The 12,478-nt window shown below is 49.9% G+C and overlaps 1 protein-coding gene across 1 annotated transcript; it reads right to left on the minus strand.

Moving 5' to 3' along the window:
- Nucleotides 1-236: 236 nt before the first annotated feature.
- On the minus strand, nt 237-2,931 carry LOC149358110 (uncharacterized). The gene has a single exon (XM_089578026.1). It carries the CDS (start codon nt 2,927-2,929, stop codon nt 1,205-1,207), a length of 1,725 nt encoding a protein of 574 aa, XP_089434152.1. The 5' UTR covers nt 2,930-2,931; the 3' UTR covers nt 237-1,204.
- Nucleotides 2,932-12,478: the final 9,547 nt, after the last annotated feature.

Below are 12,478 nucleotides of genomic sequence, written 5' to 3' on the forward strand. Positions count from 1 at the left end.
GGAGAAGTTTGTTAACCGGGTCTTTTTTCTGTGACAGATGCCTCCAGAACTTTTGGGGGTCAGTTTTTAGAAAATTGTGCATCTTGACATTAAAAAAGTGGTACCGTGAAGATTTTATTTTTGAACGCAGTTCAGCCCGAAGAGCCGGCAAAGCACCACCAACTTTACTGCTTGGCCTTGATAAGCGCTTCACGCGACGTTTTAACTGTATGATCTCGCGTGTTATCCAGGGACACGCGATTTTCAGCTTCTTATGTTTAAGCGGCACGTACTTGTTGATACATTGATGAACCGTACTTTTGAATTCTAACCACAAGTCGTTCACACTTGTACGCCCATCAGTGTATTTTTTGGCAAAGGATTCATACGTAACTTCAAGCTGATCTAGAACGCTTTCATCCTGAGCATTGTTGAAGTCGCGAAACACTTTTCCTGCCTGATGAACAATTACTGGTCGCAGCAATTCGCTTTTAAAGAGCACCGCTTCATGGTCTGATATTCCGGGAAAGACATCTGTCGAAAAGCCCAATTGACTAACAGGGTCCGATATAAACACTAGGTCAAGAAGAGAACTGGTATTTTCTGTAATGCGCGTAGGTTTCTGAACAACCTGGTTTAAGTTATAGTTGAAAGCAATGCTGAGCAAAGCATCCGAGTTAGCACACAAAGTTTGATCGCACAGAGAATCCCAGTTGATGTTTGGCAAGTTAAAATCGCCGCATACGATAACATGGCTATAGCGCTTTGTATGTTCATTTAAAAAGTCGTGCAAGTTGTCCAGTACAGAAGTATCAGCATTCGGTGGTCGATAAATAACACCTATTAAAAGACTAAGCTGAAGAAGACGGAGAACAACCCAAACCATTTCAGTGTTGGTGTGATGCGGTATCAGCGTATAGTCAATGCCTTTCTTTATCAGAATAGCGACACCGCCCCCTCTTGAAGTGCGGTCGCGACGAACGATTTCGTATTGATCGGATGTGATAACTGCATCATTCGGAATTGCATCATGAAGCCATGTTTCTGTCAGAACAGCAGCGTCAGGATCGTGTGTGAAGAGGAGGCTTTCAAGTTCGTCGAATTTATTTACTATGCTTCTAGCATTAATGTTAAGCACGGAAAAGGAATTCAAGGATGTCTGTGTTCTTAGTGCTCCTGAGCTCTGTGTGTTACTTTGTGCGGACACGAGTTTGGAAACAGACCATCACTTTGGAGCGCAGGGAACTCTTTCATTGCGGGCGTCGTCCCATCGATACAGTTTGCCGTTTATTTTAATTTTGTCAAACTTGAGCATGACCTTCTCTTCTTTCAACCTTTCCTCTTTCGCACTTTCCCAGAGCTTCTTTCGTATTGACTGAACGCGAGGGGAGAAGTCCTCGGATATACTATAGCCTGAGTTTTTCAGATTTCTACAGCTTTTGAGAATTCTCTCTTTGACCCTCCCGTCAACTAGCTTAAAGATAACTGGTCTGCATTTGTCCTCAGCTGGCTTCCCTATTCTGTGGATACGCTCAATAGCCACATCCGAAATTTTCAACCGGTCCAGAAGAACATCCTTGCAGACCATGTTCTCAAGGTCTTGGGGTGTTTCGTCCTCGGTTTCCTTAACGCCAAACACAATTAGGTTGTTCCGCCTGCTTCTATTCTCTAGGTCGTCTACTTTCATAAGTAGACTGTCGACAGTTTTTTCCAGTGATTCTACTTTAGAGGTGTAGTCAGTAACCGTTGAGGAAATATCGTCTAGCTTCTTTTCGATAGCAGACAGTCTCGTGTTAGTAGAGCTTGTATTTTGTTTCAGCTGTTTAAGATCTTCCATTATTGTTTGCAGCATTTCCTGCGTCGAAGGACCTGGGTTTGGTTCTACGTCACCACACATAGCAAGCACGTCAACAAAACAATGATACATTGCTGTAAGGAGCGTAACTAACGGCCGTGGGCACGGCAGAAGCAGTAGGCACACATTGTCACTGCGGTAAGAGTAAACAGGCTGTTTGTCTCTTACCTGGACAAAAAACAGGAACGGATTTGTTAGCCGCATGGTTCCAACGCCTCCGCCGTGCCCACTGGTCGCGAACCGGGCAGAAGCTTCTCTTTTATGTGCTGTGACTGGTGACGTAGTCGATGGTGGCGTGCGATGCGCATGCAGTAGTGGTGTCCAGTTGCGCAGTCCTATCAGTTTGGTCTTCGCGATGCATTCCGATGAAGAAATCACGCCGGAAACACGATGGTCGGTCCAATTTCCAGTGCTGTCGTGGTACGCCCCCTGTGATGCGGGTTCCACGTTCACGAAAAACACGGCCTGGACAAAAAACAGGAACGGATTTGTTAGCCGCATGGTTCCAACGCCTCCGCCGTGCCCACTGGTCGCGAACCGGGCAGAAGCTTCTCTTTTATGTGCTGTGACTGGTGACGTAGTCGATGGTGGCGTGCGATGCGCATGCAGTAGTGGTGTCCAGTTGCGCAGTCCTATCAGTTTGGTCTTCGCGATGCATTCCGATGAAGAAATCACGCCGGAAACACGATGGTCGGTCCAATTTCCAGTGCTGTCGTGGTACGCCCCCTGTGATGCGGGTTCCACGTTCACGAAAAACACGGCCTGGACAAAAAACAGGAACGGATTTGTTAGCCGCATGGTTCCAACGCCTCCGCCGTGCCCACTGGTCGCGAACCGGGCAGAAGCTTCTCTTTTATGTGCTGTGACTGGTGACGTAGTCGATGGTGGCGTGCGATGCGCATGCAGTAGTGGTGTCCAGTTGCGCAGTCCTATCAGTTTGGTCTTCGCGATGCATTCCGATGAAGAAATCACGCCGGAAACACGATGGTCGGTCCAATTTCCAGTGCTGTCGTGGTACGCCCCCTGTGATGCGGGTTCCACGTTCACGAAAAACACGGCCTGGACAAAAAACAGGAACGGATTTGTTAGCCGCATGGTTCCAACGCCTCCGCCGTAAGACTGCCATACGTTTCCTTTGTATGTGAGGACCATAAGAGCGAAGTATTAAATTTAAGGGAGGTCTAGAACATATTTTAATTTCATTTTAAAATTTGTGAAAATGCTCACTCTTGAAGTCTGAGCCATCGCTAGTGCATCAATGTGACGTAGGAACAGAGAAGAAAACACAAGCAAGTATTTCCTACGTCATTGCACAGTTTCTGACGTACGGGACCAAGTTTTTCGGTTTCGCGGCCTAGCAACCTTGGTTACGAGTGCTCACGAGTTTGTTTTTTTTCCTGCACGCTCGCGAGCGCGATGGTGCTTTACGCCCGGCGTTGCCGCAGGCGATGTCGTTGCCGAAAGATCCACTTTTGCAGAGGCATATTGCCCGTGCTCTAATGTAGGAAGCATTCTCTAGTATCATGGATGTTATGTATTTTCTTGTGCGAACGTGAAGTACGCCGAGCATGCCGGCCGCCCGGCCAGCCTGGATCCCGTCTGCCGGCGTCATAAAAAGGAGCTAAAGTGTGTTCTTGACGTAAATAATAAACCCTGGGATAAGAAATGTGAAAAATGTGTCATTTTTGAGGATCGCTGAAGAATACTGAGCTGCTGGCAAAGGTAACGACTGTGATACGAGCAAACTTTTTGCCACAACCGCCTCGCAGCTGCCGCTGGCCCGACGTTGCGGTCCGGCTCGCCTGGCGCCCGCTCGCTTCGCTGCTGAAGAGGTCGTGGAGATTTACCATGCTATTATTTTATTGTGAGATGATGCTGTTGACAGTAAAGCGATGTGTAGAGTAGGCCTTTTATTATAGCGCAGGCGACTTCCGAAGCGCCGGCCGCTGCGACTTCGATGCGGAAGAGGCTATAGGCCTAGCGACGACCACGGCAACCAGGCAGCAGAAGAGCTCGTCGCCCGGAGCGCCCGCGAGCGATGCCGTTAGCTCGAAACATAAGCAGGCATGCTTTGTCGCTGCTCGAGCAGTCTTTCTGAGGGACTGCTGTACGGCGGCGAAGTGCGACACCGGTTGCAGGCGGAGCTTGGGTAGAGCGGCGCAGCGATGCTCACCGCTCCGTGTCCCTGCTTGCAGTGGGGCGGCAGTTCGCAAGCGACGATCAGTGCGGCGCGTCGGCCAAGTGGCCATATGGCTTGATGAATGTTGCTGCGCGTGCATTATTTGTCTAAATAATGATTCCACTTCCCCCTCTGAGCTCGCTACTTGTTTTTGGTCGGTGAATGTTTTCGCTCGGCCACCGATATGCCCAAGGCACGTCGGCCAACGGGTCTCGTTTTGGTCGGCGGCGTTGTCACACTAGGACGACGCTTGGTCGTTGGGGCGTCGTCGTCGGTGCAGTGTGACTGGCTAGTCGGGGAACGACCAGGTTGGCCGACGCGACCGTCGGCGTCGATGTCGCGTCGACCTCGGGGTCCCGTCGGCCTAGTGTGAACGCGCCTGAACTGCGCGCTGGTCCCAGGCTGCCCTAGTCGTCGCTAGGCCTAGGTGGTCTCGCTTCCGCAGTTGACGGCGCTTTGGAAGTCGACTGTGCTATAATAAAAGGCCTACTCTTCACATCGCTTTAGTGCGAACTCGTCCCATAATAGAGCATAAGTTCGATTTCCACGACGCCTTCATCAACGGAGCTAGCAGACGAGCAGCGCGCACGAAGAAGCAGCGTCGAGCTGTCGGGATGGGACAACGTCGGCGTGAGGTCGGCGCTGTTGTCGGCAGAGTGTGACACACGGGTCGGCCGACGGCTGCTATCTCGGCGACGCGACGGCGATGCGCTCGTCAGGCGACGACCGGTGCTCGGTCGGCGTCTGCGCAGTGTGACAGACGCGCCGACGGCACGAAAATCTCTGCCGCCGACCATCGCCAGACTGAAATCGGCCGATCGTCGGCGTAGTGTGAACGCGCCTTTACCATTTGACGTTGCCTACACGCTCGGTGTTCGCTGGCACAATCTGAGCTGCGTCGGGCCTGACGCCTGCCTCCTCTTCGGAATCGCTGGCCAGCGGATCAAAAATGAAGTGGTTGTCGGGGTTCGAACCGCGGCGTCTTCTTCCTCGTCTGCGTCATCCCGCGATTCCTCATAATCGGTGTCTTCGCCGAAATAAAACTCTTCTTTCCGACTCGGAGCTGTTCGACTTGTCCTCCGCCCGGCTCTCCGTGTTTACGCGCACCACGTGCGTGTCAAGCAGACGACATGCCTACACGACGTCACGGCTTTCCGGGCCCACGTGACAACGCATTGTCTGGTTTTTGACGTCATGAAAGAGCCTGGCAAAACCTGACAACTACGAACCGAAACCGAAACTGCTGGGTACAAATAATACGATTATTAATTATATAATGCGAGTTCATGCTTCTAAGATGGTGTTCCATGCTCACTGAATCGCTACGCATTATTTACAACCCAGAGATACAACACAAAAATTTGGTGTCTCTACCCCTTTAAGCTATCATAGGAGAATTCATCGTTGTATGTGCTTTTAGGAAAATAAATGTGTGTCAGCCGAAGCAGTGAAACTGCTCAAAGTACACTGTCGTGCAACCGTTAACTACGAGAATACTAAGTTTACTTGTAATTAAATATCCTCTGCTCATCCGACAGGGTGGTTCCTCCGTATGGCTTCATGGTTTCTGCCCATAGGACACGAGTCGTCCGCCACGAACACAGGCGGCAGGCGCTACTCTGCCGGTCCTCCTACTATGACTTCCTCCCGCAGGTTGGCTCTGTTCTCCGTCAGGGCACGCTGCAACGCTGTCGTTTGCCTGACACCTTCATCGCCCTGGGATCCTGGCGCACCGACCTCGATGCAGATAAATCAGCACTTAGAGTCCACAACAGAAAATAGAAGGATACTGAATGATTTTTTGTTGTTAAAATAAATTGAGCCTGATTTTGCCGGTTTTCTTATGCCCACGTGTTTTCCGTCCATTCCAACGGCACAGTTTGCATACTGCCAATTTTTTTTTCTTTTCGGCGCCCTTTGGTGATCCCGCTTAAAGCTTTCATATATCGCGGTGCAGGTGTCTGCTATGATGCGATTCACTGTTGAGTGGCGAAGTCTGAACTTTGCGGAACATCCAGTCCTTCACCCAAAAGGACCTTTTTTGGGTCATGCCGTAGGTGAAGACTTCGTCGTCGTCTTCTTCTATAACAAGAGCGATCGAGTGCCATCCCAGCCAAACGCCGCTTCCTGGCCGCGTCCATTCCGAGCAGCGCAGCGCGTCGCAGTTTGCTACTCAGCTCAATGTGATCGAATGGGCTAGCAAGACGGCCCAGGCCATTGAGGAATTGGAGAAAGGGCCGCACCCCCTCCTCAGGACTTCTTCTGCAGATCAAAACAGTTTTTCTTTCATTCAATCGCACAGTCATGCTTCGGGGGGAAAAACCAGTTCCAAGAACGTTGAAGCAAAATCTTAAAACTGAACAAAAGCGCTGAAAATAGATTCTCGGAATGGGATTACAGCGGGATCTAGCATATTTTTCAGCGCATATTTACTGCGAATATTTTTCAGCGGATGGTTTTATATTCGATGTTTTATGAGCGCGCGCCAAACCCTCCCGGCAGGCGCGAGGAGAAGAGCGTGACGTCATGACACCCCCGTCCAGCAGGCAACCGGTCGCGTCACTCGAAGCACGATGTCGCACTGCAGTTTGGGCAGACCAAGCGATAAAGGCGCATTCACACTTGGACATTCGGCGCCGAGAGCGAGTGGAATCCGTCACTGCGGCAGATTCCACCGAAATATCCAGAGGAAAGCCCGAACGGTCAAGGACCGACTTCTGCCACCGGAAAAAAATTCCGCCAATTCTCATGGGCCAATAGGACGGCGAGTACGAAGTTGCATTCCCGCGGCGACAAACATGGCGGCGCCCTTCGATGCATGACGCCTCGCTTCGGTCTGGATTCGTCGTTGTTACTGCCTTCTTCAGCGCGTTCAATGGCCATAAATGGGCCACCGGTCTTGCGCTTCGTTTCCTGTCGCCCATAAGAATGCGTAGAGTAATAAATTTGCTTTATTTTTTTGTTTACAGTGACGATTCTGCTCCCTTTAGGCTTAAGAGGGGTGTCGGTTTGTTGACAACAATGGTTCCCCTCCTAACCACCATTAGGCGCCACTAGTCTAAACATCGTCGCCGCAACTTTGTTTTAAAAGTCAGAATATGAGGTCTGGAAAAATGGCTTCCTTTATGCGTACGTAAGCGTGCACACGGTTATGGCATGTAGACCGCATCTATTAACATCTTGCCATATCTGTGCACGCCTTAAGCAGACGACACAGAGACGACGACCGGCCTACGCAACGCTGGAAAACCCGCGAGTAGCGATGGCAGTCGTGCTCCTGCGGGAACAGTGGGCGCGCGGGTGTTATGACGTCTAAAGCCCCTTGATATTGGAAGCAGCGCATATCTGTGAACCTCGCCGCCGCGCTGCTACCTCTCGCACACCCTCCTCGCCCGTGTCTCTGCTCGGCGTTTTTCCGAACGATGATTGGCCCCCTCCGGCAGTCGCCCTGGAAACGCGCGCGGAATAATCGTTTTTTTTTGTATTGTCGTTTTTCATCGCCGCAATGCGCAGGCCGTCCGCCTCTGCTGCATGTCGAGCTCCCTTGAGTTGCGCGCTGAGAATTCCAACTTCAGCAAGCCGCCTTCATATTGTTCTCAGTTTTTCGAGGAAAGAGTGACATCAGCTGCAGAAGAAAGTGCATCCACAATATCGGCCTTGGCGACTTCATTCCGACAAAGCAAACTGTCCTCAGCTAGGTACTGGACATTTCTTGGTATCGAAAGTGTAGTGTGTCTACTTGAAACTTTTTTCGAGATAATCGGGAAACTGGTAATCTTGCTTAATTCGCTAGTGATTGTGCGCCTTTTTGCACGCTGCTAGGTCCATTCGATTGCGTTGCTTTGTCTGCAATTCGCGATTCTTATGTAATGTGCCTATAGGTTGGTTTGGTTTATGGGGTTTAACGTCCCAAAGCGACTAAGGCTATGAGAGACGCCGTAGTGGAGGGCTCCGGAAATTTCGACCACCTGGGGTTTTTTAACGTGCACTGACATCGCACAGTACACGGGCCTCTAGAATTTCTCCTCCAAAGAAATTCTAGCCGCCGCGGCCGGGATCGCACCCGCGTCTTTTGGTCAGCAGCCGAGCACCATAACCGCTGAGCCACCGCGGCGGCGACTAATGTGTCTCTTTAATTCCTGGATCTCCATGTGGGTTTCCGCGAAAAACGGATGCATCGTAGACATTTTTTTTTGCCAGTAAACACGCGTGCTTCTGATGTGGTGCAGAACAGAAAACATGTTGATTTTCGTAGCGCATACGGCAGTCTATTTTCCGTGTGGCCAAGAGCTGTAGTGGGTGCAAAAACGTTATACCGTCGTGTGTCCAGGGATGATAGGAGTTGTTAATCTTTAATGAAATTAAGGTGCTCGTTCGACAGTCGCAACTGCGCAACTCTACCGCGATTCCGAGGTCTATGACCCCACGTGAGGAGCGAGTCACAGAAAAGGGCGAGCTTTGGCAAAAATTTTTAGGCCGAGCTTTGACTTCAGCTTCGACAGGCTGCCGCCTGGTGCCACGATACGGCAATAAATCGCGGGGAAAAAAACATGCTGTCCGCCTTTTTTCGCTAAAATGCTTGTCCCATTTATCAATTTCAGCAGTCAAGCTCTTGTTTACATGTAAAAGAGCAGCTAGAAAAGTTTGATTCAGTATCCCTTTAAAACAATCTGGCACCTGTAGTAGCGCGCCCTCTGCTCTTTTGGTCCGTCGCATCCGCTGGACGTCACGGTATTGCAGGCCAGTTTTTAGGCTTGGTTTGGTTTGTCGGGTTTAACGTCCCAAAGCGACTGAACACGTGATGGGCGTCCCGCGGGCGAACGGACCGTTGTGTGAATCGGCCTCGTGTATCACACTATAGTCAGCATGCACATATTGCCTGTGGTGCCACCCTACATGTCGTGTGCATGCCAACGAGTTGACTAAGGGCTGAGGAGTCCGGTCTCTTTTTTTTTGTCTCTTACGTCTTGTGCTTTGTGTATGTTCTACAAAAAAAAATTAAAATGGGCTTCTTCCACAAGGGCGCTCCCTTAGGGGCCCCCCAGCCCCAACTACAGCATTTCCCTGTGGTAAAACAATTCGATAGGGAGTGGCCAGTATAAACCCCTTCACAATAACCACTTGGGCTTGCTTTCAGAAATAGTTAAGAGCAGTGCTGGCTTAATGCAGCCGTAACAGCTGTGCGCGACCACCCATGCCACCCATGACCAGAATACATGCCTTCGCTGAATGTCGGTGCATACCGGAACCATGTGTGCACCTGTGTGCATACCCAACAGTTCTGGACAAAAGAATTTTTGAACGGGAAAGAGATTATGAACGCCATTTGTTTCTATACTGAAAGATTTCATTGCAACAATCAGTGTATCCGCAGGTATCCCATCGGCAGGATTGTATTTTTTTTTACATTAACGTTTTTGCTATCGTCAAAAGCGTTCCCCATTGGCTTTCTATGGGAGTCTTAACTGCTCGTTGCGAGCGATGGAAACGTTGTAATAGAGAGATTTTGCTGCATATCGGAAGAATGGACAACTACCTTCAATATTTCTTAACCAGTAAATTGTACTTTTTCAATATTCAAAGCTTCTCTCCGAGAATGTCGGACATGATAGGCGATGGTTCCAGTCTTGCCGCGCACCGGTCAAGCGATGATGATGATGATGAATTTTTATGGCTCAAGGGCATCTGCGGCCAAAGGGCGCCATGACACAAGGTTTTTTCCTTCTACTCAAGGCGGGGTCAGAGACCCATTTCCCAAGCAATTCACCCTAAAGAAGCCGAGCACCAGGCAGGGGAAAGCTTGTAACCGCTGTCTCACCGGTGGGTACCCGGCGGCACTGAGGATCGAACCGCGCACCTTCCGCATGCCGGGCGGCTTTTCCCCAGCTGGATTTAGCGGCGGCCTGCGAAGCTGTGCGCGCTAGGTCTAGCAACGAGCCCACTCTTTCGAACATTTTGGCTATAGTAAATTAGAATAATATATTCATGCTCACTATAGTTTCGGCTGCCGTGAACGTCTCCCTCTCTCACTGTGATGATTTTCCTCTAAGCTTAATGGTGTTTTGCTGCCATGCTGTTTTGCGCGTGTTGGAGTTCATGAGCGGAAAAGGCTTCTTGGCCTGATGAATTGATGATTTATTTCATTGCACTTGTTGAGGAGTTTCCCATTGTGAGAGAGGCAGTGGAACACAGCAATGGGACATCCCGCCAGTAAAGAAGGAGGAAGTAAAGAAAGCCTTGGGAGCAATGCAGAGGGGGAAAGCAGCTGGTGAGGATCAGGTAACAGCAGATTTGTTGAATGATGGAGGAGAGTTTGTGCTCGAAAAACTAGCCACCCTGTATACGCAATGCATTGTGACCTCGAGCGTCCCTAGAGCTTGGAAGAACGCTAACATTATCTTAATTCATAAGAAAGGAGACGCCAAGGACTTGAGAATTACAGACCGATCAGCTTACTGTCTGTTGCCTACAAGGTATTTACTAAGGTAATCGCTAATAGGGTCACGACAACCTTAGACTTCAATCAACCAAATGACCAGGCAGGCTTTCGTAAAGGATACTCGACAATGGACCACATTCACGCAATCAATCAGGTGATAGAGAAATGCGCAGAATATAACCAGCCCCTATATATAGCGTTCATTAATTACGAGAAAGCATTCGACTCAGTAGAAACCTCAGCAGTCCTGCAGACATTGCGGAATCAGGGTGTAGAGGAGTGTTATGTGAAAATATTGGAAGATATTTATAACGATTGCACAGCTACTATAGTTCTACATAAAGTCAGCAATAAAATTCCAATAAGGAAAGGTGTCAGGCAGGGAGACACAATCTCGCCTATGCTATTCACTGCCTGTTTACAGGAGGTATTCCGGGGCCTAAAATGGGAACAGTTGGGGATAAGACTTAATGGAGAATACCTAAGTAATTTGCGATTCGCTGATGACGTGGCCTTGCTAAGTCACTCGGGACATGAACTGCAAAGCATGATCAATGAATTAGACAGGCAGAGCAGAACGGTGGGGCTAAAAATTAACAGGCAGAAAACCAAAGTAATGTTCAACAGCCTAGCAAGGGAACAGCAGTTCGCAGTTGGTAGCCAGGTGCTGGAAGTAGTAAGAGAATATGTCTATTTAGGGCAGGTAGTGACAGCTGATCCAGATCATGAGAGGTAAATAACCAAAAGAATTACAATGGGGTGGAGCGCATATGGCATGTTATCTCAGATCATAAATGGCAGTTTACCAATATCCCTCAAGAGAAAAGTATACAACAGGTGTATCTTACCGGTACTCACCTATGAGGCAGAAACGTGGAGGCTAACAAAGAGGGTTCAGCTTAAGTTAAGGACAACGCAGCGAGCTATGGAAAGAAAAATGATAGGTGTAACGTTAAGAGATCGGAAGCGTGCGGAGTGGGTGAGAGAACAAACGCGCGTTAATGATATCCTAGTTGAAATCAAGAGGAAGAAGTGGGCTTGGGCAGGGCATGTAATGCGAAGGCAAGATAACCGCTGGTCCATAAGGGTAACGGAGTGGATTCCAAGAGAAGGCAAACGTAGTAGGGGGCGGCAGAAAATTAGGTGGGCGGATGAGATTAAGAAATTTGCGGGAATATGGTGGCCGCGGCTGGCTAAGGACAGGGTTAATTGGAGTGACATGGGAGAGGCCTTTGCCCTGCAGTGGGCGTAGTCACGCTGATGATGATGATGATGAAGAAGCAGGTGATATGGCTGCAGATACGTGGCCAGACGGAGGATACTTGGCCTGCCTACGGGCCTTACACTCTGCACTCTAAACACGATTTCGTTTATACGGCAGTAAAAATGGAGTAGGCTGTCCTTTAGCGCACTCACTTTTCACAAAAGGAAGTGCGCTGGAGGACATCTGGCTCCCTCTTTACTCCTTTCTGTTTAGAGTGTGGGTACATGCGCTGCTTTTTATGCGAAGCATACTACTTTAGCTACCACTTCAGCCCTTCACCGTGGTTATGCGCCTCCAAATCACGTGATACATGACGTCACACCACGTCACACGATGACGTCACGACAGTAGAGAAACGGGGGCCCACCTCGCGCCTTCGCTGTGGTTGTGCGCTTCCAAATTACGTGACACGATCATCCCACACCACGTGACACGATGACGTCACGACAGTGGAGAAACGGGTGGTCACCTCGCGCCGTCGCTGTGGTTGTGCGCCTCCAAATCACGTGATACATGACGTCACACCACGTGACACGATGACGTCACGACAGTGGAGAAGCGGGGGCCCACCTCGCGCCGTCGCTGTGGTTGTGCGCCTCCAAATGACGTTATACATGACGTCACACCACGTGACACGATGACGTCACGACAGTGGAGAAACGGGGGCCCACCTCGCGCCGTCGCTGTGGTTGTGCGCCTCCAAATTACGCGACACGATGATGCTACGCATTCTCCAGGCTTAACCGAGTTAAGCCTCAGCCA

This window comes from Amblyomma mixtum, chromosome 3 (genome assembly GCF_055824585.1).
Source record: "Amblyomma mixtum isolate Tamu chromosome 3, ASM5582458v1, whole genome shotgun sequence".
NCBI classification, from domain to species: Eukaryota; Metazoa; Arthropoda; class Arachnida; order Ixodida; family Ixodidae; genus Amblyomma; species Amblyomma mixtum.